Below are 22,089 nucleotides of genomic sequence, written 5' to 3'. Positions count from 1 at the left end.
GTAGTAAGTACGAGGAGCGTTCAATAAATTTTGCAACTTCAATATAAGACCATGTCGCAGAATATCTTTTTCACTTTAATTTTTCAATATAATCTCCATTCACCTCAATACACTTATTCCATTTGTCCTTCAAGCTTTTAATACCACTTTTATAGAAATCCGCAGGTTGGCCCTCTAACCACGCATCTGTGGCAGCCTTTATGGCAGGCTTTATGTCCTTGTCATCCTGGAATCGTCTTCCATGTAGGGTAGATTTCATTTGCCATAACAGGAAATAGTCACTGTGGCCTAAGTCTGGGCTGTAGGGTGGGTGATTTAACTGTTTGAATCCACATTCACATATGGCGGCCTGTGCAATACTCGACTTGTGAAACGTAGCATTGTCATGCAAAAGTAGAATACCATGTGTTAACATCCAACAGCATTTTTGGCGAATAGATTTTCACAATTCTTTCATTACATTAGTACAATACTGTTCATTGATTGTAGTATTTGGTGGCATTTAATCAGTCAGTAAAATGCCTCTTGCATCCCAAAATATGGTGGCGATTACCTTGAAAGCTGATGGTTGAGTGCGAAACTTCCTTGGAGGTGGAAAATTGCTTCCACTGCATGGATTCCAATTTAGTTTCTGGGTCCCAGTGGTGGATCCATGTTTCATCACCTGTCACTAGACGAGAAACAAATCTGGCTTCATCAGCAGTATAGAGATCCAGGAGGTTTCGACAACTTTCAGTTCTCTGACGACGATCTTGATCTCTGAGGTTTCTAGGTACCCATCTTGCAGATACCTTGGACATACTTTCACTCGTCAGTCAGACAAAATTCTTCGTTCTATAGCAGCAATGGGTTCCGGTTGGGTGGCATCTGAAGGCCTGCCTGACCTTGGGTCATCGTCTATGGACTCCCTACCCCTTTTAACAATGTTTAAACTGTAGAGACCAACGTCAAACTGTGGAATAGTCAGGAGCATCCTTACCCATCACTTTACACATGCGATCATGGATTTCTTTTGCTTTGCATCCCTCCTTGGTAAGGAACTTTATTACAGCACGTTGTTCATGTTTGAGAGAATCCATGATTGTGACCACCCTTAGATGAACGATGCCATCATATCTAACTTATTGTTGTGTCTGGAACTTGTTATGACACGTGTCAACCTGATGTTATGACTAGTGTCACCATGGTCACACCTGCCACAAGTTCACATTGTTTGTGTAAACACAAATGCCCAAGTTGCAAAACTTATTGAAAGCTAATTTTTTGTTTTAGCAAGTGTATCGGTTGTATTGACACATAAAAAAACGTATCGTGTATCGTATCATTGCATAAAAACTCATGGTGCACCGATGTATCGTTTCACCCCTTATTCATACAAACTACAAGCTGAAAGGGCACCAAGCAGCACTGAACAAGTCATTTTACAAGTTAACTGTTAAAAGAGGGCAAGTGTATCGTATGGGTTTTTTTACTTAACAAAAATATGCAAGACAACTGTTCCCGTTCAAAGAGATGTTCTTATGCCATGTACATGATGTATACCTTTCTAATTTTTCAAACTTTTAACATGCTTACACTTGTTAGAAACATGCAGCTGATGCGAAAATGTTTGCCATGCTGGCCACCTGCTTGCAAAGCCTTACATAGCTTAACAATAACATTTTGTTATTCGTCGACCAATATCAGCCGACCAGGAATAGAAAAGTACAGAATTCAATTATTCTTTTGTCACTACTTAGAAAATTGGAACAGGTAGATAAGTGATCAATGCATTTGGCTAACATGGCTAATGAAAGATGGTGAGATCATATGTTTATGTTATGCAGTAGTTATGTTTGTGGGAGATTTATATGCTTGCCATGCTTTCTGATTTAATGTTTTATTGAGACAATGGTATTTCTTATGGTTTTAGATCATTTTAATTTTTCATACATGTCAAAGAGAATTGATAAAAAATAGTATTGACAGGCGGGAATGTGAAGTAAACAATAAGCAGTGCATGATGTGAGCTTTAACAATGTAAATTAATTTCAGTTTAGTTTGTATCAACACCAACATCCCAGGATGTCAGCATGATCAACAGGTTATAAGAATATGTCAGGCACTAACATAAACATGAGAAGGCTGTTACGACCACTTGTGTAACAAGGTACACACCTAATGTCAATCTTACACATGTTAATCATTTTAATGTGAATGTCATCCAGTCAAAGAATCATAGATCAATCAGCATTAGTATGATGATGATGATGATGATGATGATGATGATGATGATGAATCCTTGAATTGTCTGTAGCACTGGTTTATTTACAAGTAGCACTAATCAAGAAATCATGATGTTCTTGAAGAAAACTAACCATTCATCATTTGATGAGGATTGCACATCAACTGTCTTCAGATCAGAGGAAGGCACCCAACATGCTCAGCTCACAACAAAGAACGCCGGACACAGGAACACATGAGCAACCAAAATTCAGCAAATTACACAATGCAAGGAATTGGCAGAGAATGTCTATTTCACATACCAGTGCTGATTCACTCGATGTTGGATATAAACACAATGAAGCTGAACAGTTGGAACAAGAAATGAGTGAATATGTTCATCCAGTTCAGCACAAACATAATGTTGTTACAAGTCCAAAGAGTCGACCAGAGCAAGAGGAATTAGATCGAAGAGAACTCGCAAAATCATCTGAGGACATTTCAAAACATCAGGATGCAGCAGGTTTGCATAGTAAGCAACAACAGGGTATGCATGACTTTGTGAAGGGAGAAAATTTGAAATGGCAGGCAAACATGAAAGGTATGCAGGGTCCATCTGTGTCACTGCACCAGAGGCAAGGTCGAGTCTACAAGGAAAATCAGCAACATCATGAAGTTCCCCCCCACCAGGCTAAACAGGCAGTTCAACAACATGATGATCAGTACAGGAAACAACCTGAAGAACCACTCCTGCAGACCATATCTCAACATACCCATCACCATCAAACACATCAACAACATGCACAAGGGTTAGCTCAGCAAGGCAATCAAGTTCATCAAAATCATAATGATCGTATGAAAAAACAGCATCATTGTAAAAATTCTGCTCGGCATGATAAAGAAATCTATGACCAACTTGCTAACCATATCAAACAGCATTCTCGTCCACTTCCTGGTGGCCAAGCCCATGTTGAGGATGATAAGGTTCATATGGTGCACATGTATGACCCAGAACAGTATGCTCACATCTTGAAACAACAACATCCACATGATTTCCCTTTGCGGAAACAAGCCAGTGGTGAACAGAAGGGACAACAAGGGCAAGATGTGCCCCAGGATCTGATGTATCAACTTCCTGTAAAAGAACATGCAGCATACAAACACTCACAAGTGACCAAATCTGACATAGAACACTCACAAAGGACCACCTCTGACAAAGAACAACATGAACTCAGGTCTCAGGGTCTGCTCAGGACTCAAAGTCTGAGGCAAAAACTTCAAGGAAAAGAACAGGCATTCTACAAACACACTGGAAGGACAAACACTGGCACAAAACACTCACCAGGGACCAACACCGGCATAGAACACTTCCTTGCGACCAACAATGAGATAAAACTCTCACAAGGGACAGACGCGAACATAGAACAACATGGATTTGGTCTGCTTAGGACTCAAAGTCTGAGGCAGAAATTACGAAAAAACAAACATCCATCATACAAACACTCACAAGGGACCAAATTTGAGGAAGAACACTCGCAAGCAACCAACACTGGCATAGAACACTCACAAGCAACCAACACTGGCATAGAACACTCACAAGGGACCAACACCGGCACAGAACACTCACAAGGTACCAACAATGGCATAGAACACTCACAAGGAACCAGCACTGAAACACAACACTCACAAGGGACCAAGACTGGCATAGAACACTCACAAGGGACCAACACTGGCATAGAACTCTCTCAAGGGACCAATGCTGACTTAGAACAACATGGATTTGGTCTGCTTAGGACTCAAAGTCTGAGGCAGAAATTTAGAAAAAACAAACATCCATCATACAAACACTCACAAGGGACCAAATTTGAGAAAGAACACTCACAAAGAACCAACACCGGCATAGAACACTCACAAGGGACCAACACCGGCACAGAACACTCACAAGGTACCAACAATGGCATAGAACACTCACAAGGGACCAACACTGGCATAGAACTCTCTCAAGGGACCAATGCTGACTTAGAACAACATGGATTTGGTCTGCTTAGGACTCAGAGTCTGAGGCAGAAATTTAGAAAAAACAAACATGCATCATACAAACACTCACAAGGGACCAAATTTGAGAAAGAACACTCACAAGGAACCAACACCGGCATAGAACACTCACAAGGGACCAACACCGGCACAGAACACTCACAAGGTACCAACAATGGCATAGAACACTCACAAGGAACCAACACTGGCATAGAACACTCACAAGGGACCAACACTGGCATAGAACTCTCTCAAGGGACCAATGCTGACATAGAACAACATGGATTTGGTCTGCTTAGGACTCAAAGCCTGAGGCAGAAATTTAGAAAAAACAAACATGCATCATACAAACACTCACAAGGGACCAAATTTGAGAAAGAACACTCACAAGCAACCAACACTGAAACATAACACTCACAAAGGACCAACAATGGCATAGAACACTCACAAGGGACCAATGCTGACATAGAACAACATGGATTTGGTCTGCTTAGGACTCAAAGCCTGAGGCAGAAATTTAGAAAAAACAAACATGTATCAGACAAACACTCACTAGGGACCAAATTTGAGAAAAGAACCAACACTCACAAGGAACCAACACTCACAAGGAACCAACACTCACAAGGGACCAACATCGGCATAGAACAACATAGATTCAGACCTCAGGGTCTGCTCAGGACTCAAAGTGAGGCAACAGCTTCGAGCTAAAGAATGGGCATCATACAAATACTCTCAACACTGGCAGAGAACACTCCTAAGGTACTGACACTGACATAGAACACTCACAAGGGACCAAAACTGGCATAGAACACTCACAAGGTACTGACACTGGCATAGAACACTCACAAGGGACCAACACTGGCATAGAACACTCACAAGGGACCAACACTGGCATAGAACAGTCACAAGAGACCAACACTGGCATAGAACACTCACAAGGGACCAACACTGGCATAGAACACTCACAAGGGACCAACACTGGCATAGAACACTCACAAGCGACCAACACTGGCATAGAACACTCACAAGGGACCAACACTGGCATAGAACACTCACAAGCGACCAACACTGGCATAGAACACTCACAAGCGACCAACACTGGCATAGAACACTCACAAGGGACCAACACTGGCATAGAACACTCACAAGGGACCAACACTGGCATAGAACAGTCACAAGAGACCAACACTGGCATAGAACACTCACAAGGGACCAACACTGGCATAGAACACTCACAAGAGACCAACACTGGCATAGAACACTCACAAGCGACCAATGCTGATATAAAACAACATGGATTCAGGCCTCAGGTTCTACTCAGGCAAACATGCATCATACAAGCACAATCACAAGACTGACTTTAAACCTACGTGGATGTCTGAAAGCAGACCACAACAATATTAACAACTATCAGACATTTAACGACATATGTTTATCAGCAAAAGAATATGGTTATTCACAGAATGAGGATAAAAAGATTGAAAAGGATGCCATCAATAGCCAAAAGAGAAGGGACTATGAACCTCATATGTCTGAAGACCGTTTTAAGTGGGAAGAGAGAGAACAAACAGAAACTGTTAATCTAAATATTAGTTTTTTTCACAAAATGTTAAACTGACGAGGAAGACAAATTTTACAAATACAGAATTTCTTTTAGATCTATTCAGACAGGTCATAGAAACAGGGGTGATCCAAAGTCAATAGACACATGTACGCTGACACAGTGGAATGAAGAGACATATGGGTGAAGACTTGACAGTCTGCAGTGAACGGGGGGGGGGGGGGGCTCTGGTCTGACGAGGCAAGAATATGTTTCTGTTACAGATGGCAACATTGAGGATCATGTTTCCAGGACTACCAACTTAGATAGTGACAAACCTGACAAAGAAGAACAATGGCCCTATGTTCTTGAAATGAAGAGGCAACAGTATATCGTCATTGAGACTCAGGGGCAGGGTGAGAGACGAAATGAAGTTGAATCAAAGGAGCAAGATGAAGGTCCTCAAGAAACCCTGGAAGAAGTTGAACAACAGGCCCTTGAAGAAGATGAACAGAAGGTTCTAGAGGAAGATGAACTTCAGATTCTAGAGGAAGATGAACTTGAGACTCTAGAGGAAGATGAACTTGAGACTCTAGAAGAAGATGAAAACCAGGCATATATGGAAGAATTGCATGATCAGCAGAAAGTAAATCTTATCGAATCTGAAGAAGAAGATGAATTCAAGGACACTGGCTATATTCCAATAAGGCAGCGGCAGTGGTATTCTGACACAATACCACCCAAGTCCTCAAGGACAGCCAAGGACAATTCACAGAAGGTAAAGGTTGAGCATCGACTAGAAAAAACAGCCAAGCCACTCACAGTTGAAAAACTACCCAGGCCTTATGACAGGAAAACCATGGACATGACGACAGTGAAGCGCATCTATACTACCACAGAGACAACTTCAAAGAAGACTCAACTGCTGTTCAAACCTGATGAGTTTGGATTTGTTAAGATGACAACATACATTCAGAAGCTCCTGTCAGATGGAACAGTCCACACTGAGTTCTGGACTGAGGTTGTTGAACACATCCCAGAGCTTGTTACACACAAGGATCAGTTAATCGCAGAAATGGCTCGGCTGAAAGGTGAGGGGACATCTGTGTTGATGGACGTGTCCTGTCTAGCGTAGCAGTTTTGTTGCCTTCCTCACAAACAGATGTTACCGATGTGCTTGTCTCTCTATTCTCAATGTGGAATAAACTCAGGGTTTATTAGATCTTAGACTGACTGGGACCCAAGGTTTGCAGTTCACCTCTTCAACATTGCAGGAGATTTTATGTAAAATAATTACAAGAAGGTTAAAAATGTGTATTGCAAACATAGCAAGTTGTGCTACTGCTGGTCCCAGGATTTGGTGAAATAAATCCCTGACTCGTTTCACAGTCAGAGCTCTCTCTAGCAAGGACTCCACTTAACCATAGCAACACTCAATAGGTAGAAAGTAATAAAACTAATCATAATCATGCTAATTGGAAGTAGTGTTATAGGATTATAAACAATTAAAATGGGACCTATATGACTATGTGTCTATCATCAGGGAACTAACAAGTTTTGAAGTTATTGTGGACTTGCATGCCAGCATGCATGTTGAAACCCGGAATGCTAACACCATCGTTTCATAGCTGCTATGTAGAGTAGGCATAGTGGGAGCTCTGACCTATGTGATCAGTGTTGTGATGATCTATGTCTGCACGAGCCAATGTCATGGTCTATATCTGCACTAGCCAATGTCATGGTCAATGTCTGCACTAGCCAATGTCATGGTCAATGTCTGCACTAGCCAATGTCTTGGTAAAATTAATGTCTGCACTAACCAATGTCATGGTTTTTCTGCACATGCCAATGTCTTGATTTTCTTCATATGCCAATATCATGATTTTTCTGCACATGCCAATGTCATGATTTTCTTGCAGTATTAATTGAGCTCTTATTGACATTGGCGATATTAAATGTATTCATTAGTATAGTAGTAATCATTAGTTTAATATTAATTGGTAGTAAAATAGTAGTCAGAACTCATTGTAGTATATTGGTTTTCTGTAGTCAGTGTAGTTGAATGGTCTAATAGTAATCTGTACTCATGTTAGTATGATAGTAATCTGTAGTCATCAGGGATAATTCTAGGGTGGGGCCTTGTGCTTTTAGCCCCTAAATTCGAGAAAAGGCTCACCTTTTCAAATATAATGGGGCATTTTAACATTGTGCTGTGTGGGCAAGTGTGGGTGTACATCTGGAATACTGGAAATTTTCACATGAAGGGCCCGTGTCCAAAAATTAGTAGAGTGAACCCAAGTCATGGTACTTGAATGGTCTAATAGTAATTGGGGCGGTCGTGTAGCCTAGTGGTTAAAGCGTTCGCTTGTCGCGCCGAAGACCCGGGTTCGATTCCCGACATGGGTACAATGTGTGAAGCCCATTTCTGGTGACCCCTGCCGTGATATTGCTGGAATATTGCTTAAAGCGGCGTAAAACCATACTCACTCACTCACTCTAATAGTAATCTGTAGTTATGTTAGTCTAATAGTAATCTGTAGTTATGTTAGTCTAATAGTAATCTGTAGTTATGTTAGTCTAATAGTAATCTGTAGTTATGTTAGTATAATAGTTATCTGTAGTTATGTTAGTCTAATAGTAATCTGTAGTTATGTTAGTCTAATAGTAATCTGTAGTTATGTTAGTATAATAGTTATCTGTAGTTATGTTAGTATAATAGTAATCTGTAGTTATGTTAGTCTAATAGTAATCTGTAGTTATGTTAGTATAATAGTAATCTGTAGTTATGTTAGTCTAATAGTAATCTGTAGTTATGTTAGTATAATAGTAATCTGTAGTTATGTTAGTATAATAGTAATCTGTAGTTGTGTTAGTATAATAGTAATCTGTAATACTAATAGTAGATCAGTGTACCATATATCCATATTGTCATTGTGGTGTTGAGTAAGATGGTGATGTGGTACTATCCATACACTATCCATACACTATCCATACACTATCCATGTGTATAGTAAGGTCATGATGCTATACATTGATATGTATAATTTGGCATGTTAAGGAGACATACTCCATCTTCAGTGTCAGTGCCAGAGAATAACTCAAGACTCAATCAGAAAATTGCTTTTAGCAAGCTTGCGACAGTTGAACAAACTATGGCCTGAGAGATGTTTTGGCAGATACCATCAGACATTTGTTCATATTTACATCATAGGAAATGACCCCAATGTCTTGCTTATGTATCATTTTGTATCAGTGTATAACCTGATGACACACTGCTTGGTACCTCATACTACATGTGTGATCCATGGATACTACTGTGTTTCAATACTGGCCTTGTGATGGTACCTCATACTACAGGTGTGATCCATGGATACTACTGTGTATCCATACATGCCTTGTGATGGTACCTCATACTACAGGTGTGATCCATGGATACTACTGTGAGTTGATACAGGCCTTGTGATGGTACCTCATACTACATGTGTGATCCATGGATACTACAGTGTTATGAGACAGGCCTTGTGATGGTACCTCATACTACAAGTGTGATCCATGGATACTACAGTGTTATGAGACAGGCCTTGTGATGGTACCTCATACTACATGTGTGATCCATGGATACTACAGTGTTATGCGACAGGCCTTGTGATGGTACCTCATACTACATGTGTGATCCATGAATACCACAGTGTGTTGATACAGGCCTTGTGATGGTAGCTCATACTACAAGTGTGATCCATGAATACTACAGTGTGTTGATACAGGCCTTGTGATGGTACCTCATACTACATGTGTGATCCATGGATACTACAGTGTTATGCGACAGGCCTTGTGATGGTACCTCATACTACATGTGTGATCCATGAATACCACAGTGTGTTGATACAGGCCTTGTGATGGTAGCTCATACTACATGTGTGATCCATGGATACCTCAGTGTGTTGATACAGGCCTTGTGATGGTAGCTCATACTACAAGTGTGATCCATGAATACTACAGTGTTATGAGACAGGCCTTGTGATGGTAGCTCATACTACAAGTGTGATCCATGAATACTACAGTGTATTGATACAGGCCTTGTGATGGCAGCTCATACTACATGTGTGATCCATGAACACTACTGTGTTTCAATACTGGCCTTGTGATGGTACCTCATACTACATGTGTGATCCATGGATACTACTGTGTATTGATACATGCCTTGTGATGGTACCTCATACTAGAGGTTTGATCCATGGATACTATAGTGTATCAATACAGGCCTTGTGATGGCAGCTCATACTACATGTGTGATCCATGGATACTACTGTGTTTCAATACTGGCCTTGTGATGGTACCTCAAACTACATGTGTGATCCATGAATACTACAGTGTGTTGATACAGGCCTTGTGATGGTACCTCATACTACAAGTGTGATCCATGAATACTACAGTGTGTTGATACAGGCCTTGTGATGGTACCTCATACTACATGTGTGATCCATGAATACTACAGTGTGTTGATACAGGCCTTGTGATGGTACCTCATACTACATGTGTGATCCATGAATACTACAGTGTGTTGATACAGGCCTTGTGATGGTACCTCATACTACATGTGTGATCCATGAATACTACAGTGTTATGAGACAGGCCTTGTGATGGTAGCTCATACTACAAGTGTGATCCATGAATACTACAGTGTTATGAGACAGGCCTTGTGATGGTAGCTCATACTACAAGTGTGATCCATGAATACTATTGTGTATTGAGACAGGCCTTGTAGTGGTACCTTACCACATGTGTGATCCATGGATACTACTGTGTATCAATACAGGCCTTGTAGTGGTACCTTACTACATGTGTGATCCATGGATACTACAGTGTATCGATAGGCCTTGTGGAGGCACTTCATGAATTACTAGCACTGGTTTTTAAGGAGTCCTCAGAAAATTAAATTGAAAACAAAAATGTAAAACATTTCAGTTTTTTTGTTTCAGATTGACAGTTTTTCACACCATTTTAGGACTTGAAGATTCATAAGTTCTTTGAATAAGTCAGCAGAGGAATAATGTTTGGCCATTGTAGAAACAGAACACAATTGTTTCATGTGTTTGGCATGTTGGGCACTATACCTGGTTTCATCTACCCACAGTGCCTGACGGACGGACGGACGGATCTTTTGGAATGCATTTGCATTTTATTGACTTTGGAGCCATGGGTTTCTAACCGGATGGCGTTTCAGTTGAAACCTCTGTGTCAGAATTAGAATCAGAATCAGAATCAGTTTCTTCTACCATGGTTACTGATGTTTTTTAACCTTTTCTTGTCATTGGTATACATGGTATAGATGAGAAAGAACCAATCTTCAATTGTGTTCTCTTGGCCATGTTTACTGACTGTCAAACTTAATGCTTAGTAGCAATATTCAATGCTATGCACTAACACTCTTGGGTGAAATGAATACTCAACTGTGATTGGTCAGATATGTAGCATATTAATGTAGCCTGTCTATTTATAGATATTGGAATTCCCAAAATGTAAATATATTTTTAAAAGAAGGCAGACGTAACTGCAGACTGCAAATAGCTTCAAATAGTTTTCAAGGTGGAAATAGATGTTATTTACAAGCCATAGGGACTGTTATGTTTCAAACAAACTTTCTGTTTCTGAACCAGCTTTTGTTTGGAATGCTGTCAACATTAACCCAGTAAACAAAACTATTTTGTAGGAATTGTACATCAAATAGGCAGGATTCCTGCATCATGTGAAATGCTGATATCACATATATAATAACGAGATCTATAATACAGCCCGAGGGATGGTACATTGTGTTACATGAAAGATCCTTGGATACTATAGTGTAGAGCCCTTGTGATTGAACATCAAATAACATGTCATATCCGACACAACATAAGACACAACATGCGACACAACATGCGACACAACTGATCCCATTGCAACTACATGGACATCTGCCTGTGGCAGCATCTCTTAAAGCTACAAAATAGATCTCAAATGGAACAACTCATCACACACCTTCAGGTCACCGACACTGACTTCATTCAGAACACAAAGACATTATTCAAGAAGGCATACCCTTAGATCTAGGATTATTATTATTATTATTATTATTATTATTATTATTATTATTATTATTAACACCATGCATGTATTGTCAGTCTTACTGTTGTATTACCATTGTTTTAGTTGTTAACTGGCATAAAAATTAAAATTAAATGATAACTTCAATGTTTAATAAACACCTGCAGGCTTCAAAGTTTAAATTTTTACCAAGTAGCCATATGGCTACAAGTATTTATTTCCAGGTAGCCAGTGGTAAAATCAAGAAGTCAAGCCAATATTGTACATGTTGTAGTTAGCCAAAGGCATTTGAAATGATCTTTTATCAAATAACTATTACCATGATTACATGTACAAGTCATAGCACTGCTCTTGTATATTGTATATTAGTGGAAACTGTACTTGAGTTTTGTTATTTGTGACTCGAACAATGATGCAACTTATGTTACTAGATTATATAGGTATATCCTTGCTTATCCAATAAACTATCAACTAAATTAAAATACTACTTACATTAATATTTATGCATTTCGGTTCAATGTTGACTTTAGGAGGAATTATTTGCAAGTACAATTAGTAGCAGACATATTTATTTTTGTGTCTACATATGTGTAGCAATAGAATTGAGTCACCATGAGATATTTTTCAAGGTAGTCATTTGGCAACCTCTGAATTGTAGGCAGTATTTAAATTGAAATTTAGGTCGCATTGGTGACCATTTTAGTCGCAACTGTGAGGCCTAACCTGTCTCGGACTTTGCCTAGAAGCAGGGCAAGGGTGGCACAGTCGTCTAAGGCATCACAACCCACATTGTAGTACTGCAGCTGTTTTGGGTACCTGAAATCCATGCTTATCGGATTGATTCCCAGATTTGTTCCATGGTTTGTCTGCACCAGTCCATGTTCATGGGTTTCCCCAAATGTGTTGATGCCTGAGACATGACTCACTATCCTGCACATCAAGATGACACACTGAGATTTAGCTGAAATATGGACCAAAGCATCAATGAACCCAACCGGGTCATTTTATCAAGATAGCTCATGGGGCCAAGAGTGGCCTCATCTAAGGCACTGCAGCTTACTGTGCAGAGATGCAGTATGAACCGTGGTTTGTCAACATGAAAACTTTGCTCAGGTATGCGTGGATTCAGGATTTTAATTAAGGGGGATTCCACTTGGCCATTTGTAAATTAAGTGGCATTTGGGGTGGTTGGGGGTGTGTGTCCACAAGGGCTGCAACGAATACACTGTGAGGCGAATACGCTTCGTATCATGAATATAGGGTAACGAATACAAATATTTATTCACGAATACAAATATTTACCCATGAATACAATAGCAGGTGAGCAGTTGATGTATTATTTATGATAGTTACGACAATGACCAGTGACTATAATACTGTCAAATTAAATAAAAAAGAGTGTTGTCTTTGATGAAATCTACGCATATATTAATATGTTCTTATGGATATTTAAGGGTCAGGGTATGTAAATGCACATGACTGCATATTCATTAGTATTCGATTCTAGTGACCACGAATAACGAATTCAATTCATGAATGGATACGGTTCGATTCACCGAATACACGAGTGAATCGCAACAGTTCTAGTGTCCACCCAAAAGCCTAACACAAAATATGTATGCCATTTTTAATAATTTCACTTTAACAACCAAGTCAACCTGTTATCAATTTATCATGTTAGGAAATGAGCATACAAAATGTCATCAGATGTGAAAACGGGGGGTGGTCACCCCCAGAACCCTGAAGTTTACCAGTATAAGACTGGCAGACTGTTGTTAATTTCGAAGCCTGTAAGTGTAGACAGTGCCACAAATGAGTCACTGTGGGCCTTCCATCTTCATTAAGCTGATGACAGTGATATCAGTCTGTAATTTTAGCTACTAGTCCTACATTGTCCGAAGCCCGAGTTCAGTAAAATTTAGTCTAGTAAGCTTTGCTAATTACAGTCCATGCCTTGACACTATCATCTACTGATGTCAAGTGTTTTGTTTGTTTGTTGTTTAACGCCGCACTTAGCAATATTCCAGCTATATGACGGCGGTCTGTAAATAATCGAGTCTGGACCAGAATATCCAGTGATTGATATCATGAGCATCGATGAGCATTGGGATTGATGACATGCAACCAAATCAGTGAACCTGACCACCCGATCCCGTTAGTCGCCTCTTACGACAAGCATAGTCGCAAGACTGGGTCATGTTTGTGGCACAGACAGATATATGCTGTGACCGAAAAATGTTCATCATCAGCTGTGTAAAACAACATTCATGCACTACCTTGACTGATAAACATGACTTATACAGATTTGGCTATAGGCACTGTTGTATGAAACACAAGTGTAGCTTGAGCATATTAAAACATACATTAACACTTTTGAGTAACCTCATGACAGTATCCATGGTATTGGTCATTGAAAATACCAGCTCTGTCAGCATGGTGCCGGAGCCAGATGGCATTAGGACATTTACATGATCTTGATAGGACATTCGTCTTTGATTACCAAATTTGAAAAAAATCTTGATTAATATGATTTTGGTGTATAATATGTCCTAGAAACTGAACCAATCTAAAAGTAATCAGGAGCATTACCTAATAACTGAAAAAAATCTTATTTTTTACAATCTTTGCCAGTGTCCCTCATTCAGTAGATTTGTTGGGGTTATGGGGGAGCCCTGGTGGCTATAATGTATGATTCCTACGATGGGTACAACACATGAAGCCCCTTCTTGGAGTTTCCTGTCGTGACATTTCTAGAATATTGCAGCAAGTTTTGTAAGTATCAATCAATAGAAAGTGTACAGTGAGACATTAATGAGAAATTCTTAAGAACTAAACCACTATATCACTCAATTAGTTTGCACGAATCCCTCAATACATGTTGTGCTAATGACCTAATATACTACTCAAATCAAGTTAAAGAACACCCACAAATGGAAGTGTGTGATGCAATACCCAGCAGCCATGACAGATTAACTATAGTCATGTGAAAAAATTGGGTGTTCTTTAACTTCTTTTGAGTAATATATATCCAGCAGTGTTTGAAATTAAGGTTCTCCTAGTCAGCGTTAGAAACAAACTGTTGTCGTCCACTAGTCCTCAGAATGATAACATATAGCAAAAGCCTTGAAAAGGGCACATTTCAACTAGTCCTTATGCTACCTTAACTTTTGGGCAGTTTGGCAAGGACTATAGGACTAGTGCCAATTTCTACCATTGCTAGTGTCCTTGTGGTATTCTGCTGTAGCATTATGATTTAATCCAGTCTAGGGACACCTGAATCTTGATATATTTCATCAAATCTGTGACAAGGATGCTTAAGACTTAACTTCAAACACTGTCATGTATGTTGTAACCATGGTAACCATGGCCATGACGGTAACTGATAATGTCTTACAACTTTCAGATGCCTGCATGCCAGTGTGCGGAGTCAGACACTGTGACTATTGCAATATCCCATTTCTTCCTACCACCCGACCCCTGTATCTATGGCAGTGTTTTGCTGTGTTTGCCCTTGTTGCCTTGTGTGTGTGTGTCTATAGCAGTGTTATGCTGTGTCTCCTGTCACCTGGGTGCTTCTGTTTCACACAGTTTTTCCCATTTTTATGTTTCATTGCCGTGTCTTACAAAGGTGTTAATTGGTTTCTCACACAGTATTATTGTAAATCGGCACTGTATTTTATTCCTCACACTCACTCACTCACCCATGGGTCATTTGTTGAACAGAGAATTCTAATCAAATTAAAATTAAACGTTTTAACTATTGAGCTTTATACTTACCACATATATATCATGTATATCATAATATTTGATAAATGCTAATTGTACTTCAGTACCTTGTATTATTGATTTCATCTACCACAGCGTGTGACATTTAAGAATCTGGCTGAAAATGGTTTGTGTTAATATAGTCCTAGTAGACCAATTCGCTTGACTATAGACTCACATGCTTGATGACAGAACCTCTGGCTTGACTATAGACCCTCTTGTTTGACTAAAGACCCACTTGTTTGACTGAAGACCCACTTGCTTGACTAAAGACCCACTTGCTTGACTAAAGACCCATTTGCTCGACTAAAGACCCATTTGCTCGACGAAAGACCCACTTGATGATAGATCCCCTTGCTTGATGATAGATCCACTTGCTTGACAACAGACCCACTTGCTTGACGACAGACCAACACTCTTGATGACAGACCTACTTGCTTGACGACAGACCAACTTACTTGACAGACCCACTTGCTTGATGATAGACCCACTTACTTGATGACAGACCCACATGCTTGATGACAGACCACTTGCTTGACGACAGACAGACTCTGTTGATGACAGACCCACGTGCTTGATGATAGGCCCACTTGCTTGACGACAGACTGACTCTATTGATGACAGACCCACTTGCTTGATGACAGACCGAATGAAGTTAACTAACTTTGTCATGCCTTAATGTTTGCAACAGCTTATACACATGCATGAATATGATAACAGGTTTTCCTTTATCTTCTGTGACCATTCTTGTCAAAATAACAGGAGGATCTGTTATAGGAATTGGTATTGCATATTTTTCTTATATCCTGGGCGAACTCAAAATACCATAAACTCTATATCTTCCACTGATGTCACACGCTGTATTGGCAGTCAGCGATCTGGTCATCGGCCAGTACAGCTTGTGAGGGGAAATATCCATTTGCCGTCTGTCAATGAACATTGTTTGCAGTCTTTATACATGTATTTTAAGTTACATGCTCCAAATATGTTGTCCTAAATGTCACCAGTGATGACGGCAGCATTGTTCTCTTGATGCTCCTAGTACAAAGATTAAATTGAATAAGAAGAAAACAACTCATCATTAACTTCATGGATGTTTATTAATCATCTTGAACATCATCTTGTAAAATGATCTTCATAAAAGCGTTCAATAATTCAATGAAAGCATCATTAGTACCTTTTTATCTTCCTACCAGTTGAGCACAACCTCTCTCCAACATGTTTTTGACCCTTTGAACAATGTTGAATCTCCTACTTTGTCTTTGACAACATTAACCGCTGCAATATGTCCATGGCTGGGGAATATGTTAATTTTTTAAGTCTTCTTTTATCATCATCATGAATTGATTAATCCCTCTCCGAGTCTGAAGATTTGGAAAATAATAATTCATATTTGGTATGTTATTAAATCATGTTACAGCAATCAATTTTGAGATATCTGCTGGAAAATATGCAAGAGTTATATGTCCCTAGCGTTTTCTGAAGGTTAGTCTCATGGACTAATTACACTGATAAATCATGTTTTTGGACGCCAGATATTGTTTTTGCTGTATCAATATGTTTGCTCTTGATTGCACACACTAATGTGTCTCCATAACCATGGTAACCAATAACATATGGCGGATTGCTTAATCTGGAAAAAAATATCAACCTAGTTCGGCATGTCCAAGTACTTGCTCCTCTAGCATGACTGGGAAGATGTTAGAAGTAGTTGTATGTCTGCCAGCAGTTTATTGATTGCCTGTGTATTGGCACAGACAGTGTAAGCTATCAAACAGTAATTAATCCATCTGTACATGGTGGTGATAATGAAATACCTTGCTTCTTAATGGAATAAACAATTTGCTTGTGTTGGCAGATGAGGAAGATGAGGATCTGCCTGAAGAAGAGCCTTTAGTGGAAATTGAACTTACACCAGAAGAGAAAGAAGGTAAGGGAAATAACTCTTTGTATGTGTTTCTATATATCTGTTGCTTTTGGGGTTGTTCCTGATGCATTAATATCCTATAATGTTTACCATGCTATTTATCCATTGATCTTCTGGGTAGAATTGTCTGCAATTTCCTGTGCTTGTAAGCTGGGTGGGTGGTTAGTAGGGCTTAAACAATATCCCGGGACACCGATGCACTGCGATTCACTCCATATGATACGGTCCGCAATTTGTGAGGTGCTGTATCTCTACTTTTTAAGAAACATTTTTTTTAATAAACTTTTATCACAGATACATTTTAAATGTGTTTTAAATGAATTTCAAATTCGAACCGAGTCATAAAAATGTAACACGGGGTATTCCGAACGATAATTACAGGCTTGACGACTGAATCCATACAATCTAGACCATCTATTAGCCATTCCTGAATGTTTCTTTGTTCAGGTTTCAAATTTTTTATCAAGAATTTGTCAAAATATGTTTCGCCAGTTTGAAATGAGTGCCGTAAAGCATGAGGAAGCTGCCTTCTGATTGGCTAACGTGAACTTCTTGTCAGACATTTCATTGGTCAGTCAAAGTTCGCGCAAGGTTGGTCTGACATGACCCGTAATGGGATGTCCTCAGATCTTTGTTTAGCAGTAGCGATCAATAACTAAGATCTGATTTTAATGAGCTTGATCCCAGATTTGCCATGATTATGTTTGGCTTTGTCTGCACCACATTAAGGCTTGTGGGTTTGATCTTCAAGTTGATATACTCTGATCTGATGTGACTGAAATACTGTCCAGAGCAGTGTTAAACCCAACTCACTTGCATACTCTTTTAGATAAGTCTCAGCACTAAAGTAAATCACTGCTTAAGTCATAAGTTCAATGCAGTTTCATCCGATTTTCATTGTGGAATAGTTGTCCAGGGCCCCATTCCTCAAAGCCATCTTTGTGCTAGGATTGTCTTAAACTGATGTTAAAGTGTGGGAGTTACGGATATCTTTGCGCTAAGATCACTTAGTGGAACAGGGTGGTGGAAAGGTAGTCACAGTGTGAATACTTCTAAGATGGGGGATGACAAGAATATGCCTGTTCTCAGCAACCTTAGGGCTATGATGATTGTAAGCCTATGTTAAAGTGTGGGAGTTAGGATGACCTTAGTGCTAAGATCACTAAGTGGTATGGTCGGTCACAGTGTGAATACTTCTAGGATGGGGGATGACAAGAATATGCCTATTCTTAGTAATGACATGGGCCCTTTTCCACAAGGTGATCTTAGCACTACGACAACCATAAGCCTATCTCAAAGTATGGGAATTACTAGGATTGCTTTGTTGAATGGGGCCTGGATGCTCCTGTGACATTATATTCAACATAAGGCTTAACAAAATAATAGTCTTGGTTCTCAGACACCCCGCATTATCCTAAAGTTCGCTGCTCTTTTCGTATTTATTTCTATTTTAAAAAAAAACAAACCTAAAAAACCCTCAAATATTACAAGTCCAATGGTAGTCAAAAACTGTATTCCAGTATTTTACTCAAGGAATACATTTATGTAGGGAGGCCTTTTCCCAGGTTGATTGTACACAACTGTTTTTTTGGTTACAAGCTAGTTAAGTTACAACAAAATAAACCACAAAAAACTTCCCACCTGCCCGCACTATATTTTCAAAAGCCATTGCCTGAGAACTAATTCTGTTAATTTTTAAGCCTAATGGATAATTGATGACTAGCATTTGGCCTGATCCAAGTGCAGATTGTTTTACAGGTTCTCCTAATGTAGTTGTGAATGTGATATTACTGTTAACACACAACATGGAATAGAAACACTCACTCTAACAGCTAATGTCTTCTAATCAATGTGATAAGCAAGACCTGCTTCAATTGTTCATATATGATGAAGGGAAGATTTCTGTTTCTGTGGAGCAACTGTTACTATCATTGCTCATTCAGTTCAAATCAACTTTCTTTCATTACATTCATTTTCAAGACAGCTGTGATAACAAAGTATGTTATGCTTCCTGGGGTTTGTGGTTATATGAAACTGAACTAAAGACAAATAGGAAAACTCTTCTATCAAAAATTGATTTGTTTGCAGCTGAAGAAATGTACCAGCAAGGTCAAGCTTTGATCAATGGCACATTCTCAAAGGACTACACACGGTGAGTCTACAGTTTCCCATGCTTGTCATAAGTCTACAGTTCCCCATGCTTGTCATAAGTCCACAGTTCCCCATGCTTGTCATAAGTATACAGTTCCCCATGCTTGTCATAAGTCTACAGTTCCCCATGCTTGTCATAAGTCTACAGTTCCCTATGCTTGTCATAAATCTACAGTTATGAAGTCATAAGTCTACAATGATTCATAAAACAACATGCACTTACTCACTCACTCACTCGTCTATGCCAGGGATTCCCTTCAGAAGTCTGAAGGAGCGAAGGTGCAACTATAGTATCACAAAACACTTTTACCAGAATCAATTATTGATTGCAAAACAGCAAATACCCAGTAGTTGTTGTCAGAGATACCAGACTTGGAGCCACTGTGATGGGACATTACTGTACGGGGGAACCATCAGGAATGAATGCCTCTTGGCAGTCAACTGGGTGTCGAGTAGTGGCTAAAGTGCTCGTCACGCCGAAGACCCGGTTCGATTCCCATAATGGGTACAATATGTGAAGCCCATCTCTGGTGTTCCCCGCAGTGATGTTGCTGGAATATTGCTAAAAACCGTACTCGCTCACTTGGCAGTCAACATATATATAATTTTGAAATGTGAATTCCCCATTCAGAGATGCAACTTAGTTTACTTAACAGCTAAAAAACATGAAGTTCTAGTCCTTGCGATACCTTACTATGAGAGAAACTAATTTTGACTAGTGGGCAGGTCCAGTATGCACCCCAGTCATTCATTGTTTTCTATTTACTTCTAATTACACTAATATACCGTCAAAGCCTTTTGCATACTTAAACTAGTATTGTCTTCCAACAATTTCAGTGATCTGACAAATGTGAATTTCAGAGCATACATCCATTTCCTGAAAGCTGCCCAGAAGAACCACACCAAGTCATTGGAACAGGTGGCTTTTGGCCATCTGTTCGGGGACTACCTGCCTCACAATCTGTCCCGAGCCAAGGACATATTCGAAGACCTGTCTCAGAGGGGGTCCCCTACAGGCCAATTGGTAGGTTGAAGTGGACACCACACTTGGCTAGTGTTCCTCAGGGCAAATATTGATACTTATAATGGATCAGACAGACAATATGGTTGATGATGTTTAGTACTTAGAGGACTGTTTTTAAGTCATCAAGTCAAACAGGACCCATGTATTCATATATATCTTACACTGTTACATGATGCAGCATTAGAAATTGGCACTAGTCCTATAGTCCATTGTGACATACTTGACACTGCAATCTGTGAATCGTCAATGTGCATTGAAAAAAATGGCTTAGGGGCCACAGAAAAGAGCACATGCAAGTATTGTGATACTAATCGGACCGCACAGTTGGTGTATCGCCCCTGCCCTAAGTAGAATAATGCTTCATGAGTCTTCATTTAAGTGAGGGGCGGTGAGGTTAAAACATTCGCTCTTCAAGGGCGGACTCGATTACCCACATGGGTACAATGTGTGAAGCCCATTTTCTTGTGTCTCCCCCCGTGATATTGCTGGAATATTGCTAAAAGTGGTGTAAAACCATACTCACTCACTCTTTTAAAAGTTGCCTGTGAAGATTCGGGTCAGAATAGCTCTTCAGAAACCCATGCTTGCCGAAAGAGGCGACTACTGGGATTGGGTGGTCAGACTCGCTGTCTTGGTTGATGCACGTCACCTTATCCCAATTGCATGAGTCAGTGCTCATGATATCAATCACTGGATTGTCTGGTCCAGACTTGAATATTTACAGACCACCATCATATAGCTGGAATATTGCTGAGTGCTGAGTTAAAAAACAAACAAACAAACAACTTTACAAAGTGTGCCAGCCAAGTCCATGAAGTCAGAAGCAATCTTCAGTTATCTTTTGCTGATGTTTTATTACTCTCCAGACTCTGACTGCTTGAGATTATACCACTCTCTGGGATGTTCCTGGTTTGCCAAGACTCAATGGAGTACATCTCAGTGTGATGCTCCTGTCTTACTACAGTGTAAAACAATACACAAACTTATGTTCCACAATAATTTTGTCCTACTTGACATGTCTCCTTCTCTCTGCTCTAGGGTCTTGGCTTCCTGTACAGTGCGGGGCTTGGTGTCAATTCAACTCAAGCGAGGGTAGGTTACCACACATATACACATACAGAGCAACATTGGTAGTCCACAAAACCTGTGCTCTCCATCATTGTTGGGAATGTACCAGTGTCCTCTAGTTCTGAGGGGGCGGTCGGGTAGCCTAGTGGTTAAAGCGTTCGATCGTCACGCCGAAGACCCGGGTTCTATTCCCGACATGGGTACAATGTGTGAAGCCCATTTCTGGTGTCCCCTGCCGTGGTATTGCCTGAATATTGCTAAAAGCGGCGTAAAACCATACTAACTCACTGACTC

At 39.9% G+C, this 22,089-nt stretch overlaps 1 protein-coding gene across 2 annotated transcripts in view; it reads left to right on the top strand.

The window, feature by feature from the left end:
• Window positions 1-22,089, top strand: part of LOC139442425 (protein sel-1 homolog 1-like) — a 45,758-nt gene that overhangs the window by 6,507 nt on the left and 17,162 nt on the right. For both annotated transcript variants that reach the window (XM_071223238.1, XM_071223237.1), the window contains exons 3-7: window positions 6,061-6,867; window positions 17,484-17,555; window positions 19,641-19,704; window positions 20,565-20,727; window positions 21,766-21,819. In XM_071223238.1, coding sequence (XP_071079339.1) covers window positions 6,061-6,867; window positions 17,484-17,555; window positions 19,641-19,704; window positions 20,565-20,727; window positions 21,766-21,819 — 1,160 coding nt within the window. The remainder of the gene's footprint in view (window positions 1-6,060; window positions 6,868-17,483; window positions 17,556-19,640; window positions 19,705-20,564; window positions 20,728-21,765; window positions 21,820-22,089) is intronic.

The sequence above is a fragment of the Haliotis cracherodii genome, unplaced genomic scaffold (genome assembly GCF_022045235.1).
Source record: "Haliotis cracherodii isolate W230 unplaced genomic scaffold, xgHalCrac1.p SCAF_5, whole genome shotgun sequence".
NCBI lineage: Eukaryota > Metazoa > Mollusca > Gastropoda > Lepetellida > Haliotidae > Haliotis > Haliotis cracherodii.
This window is presented reverse-complemented; position numbering and strand designations above follow the sequence as displayed.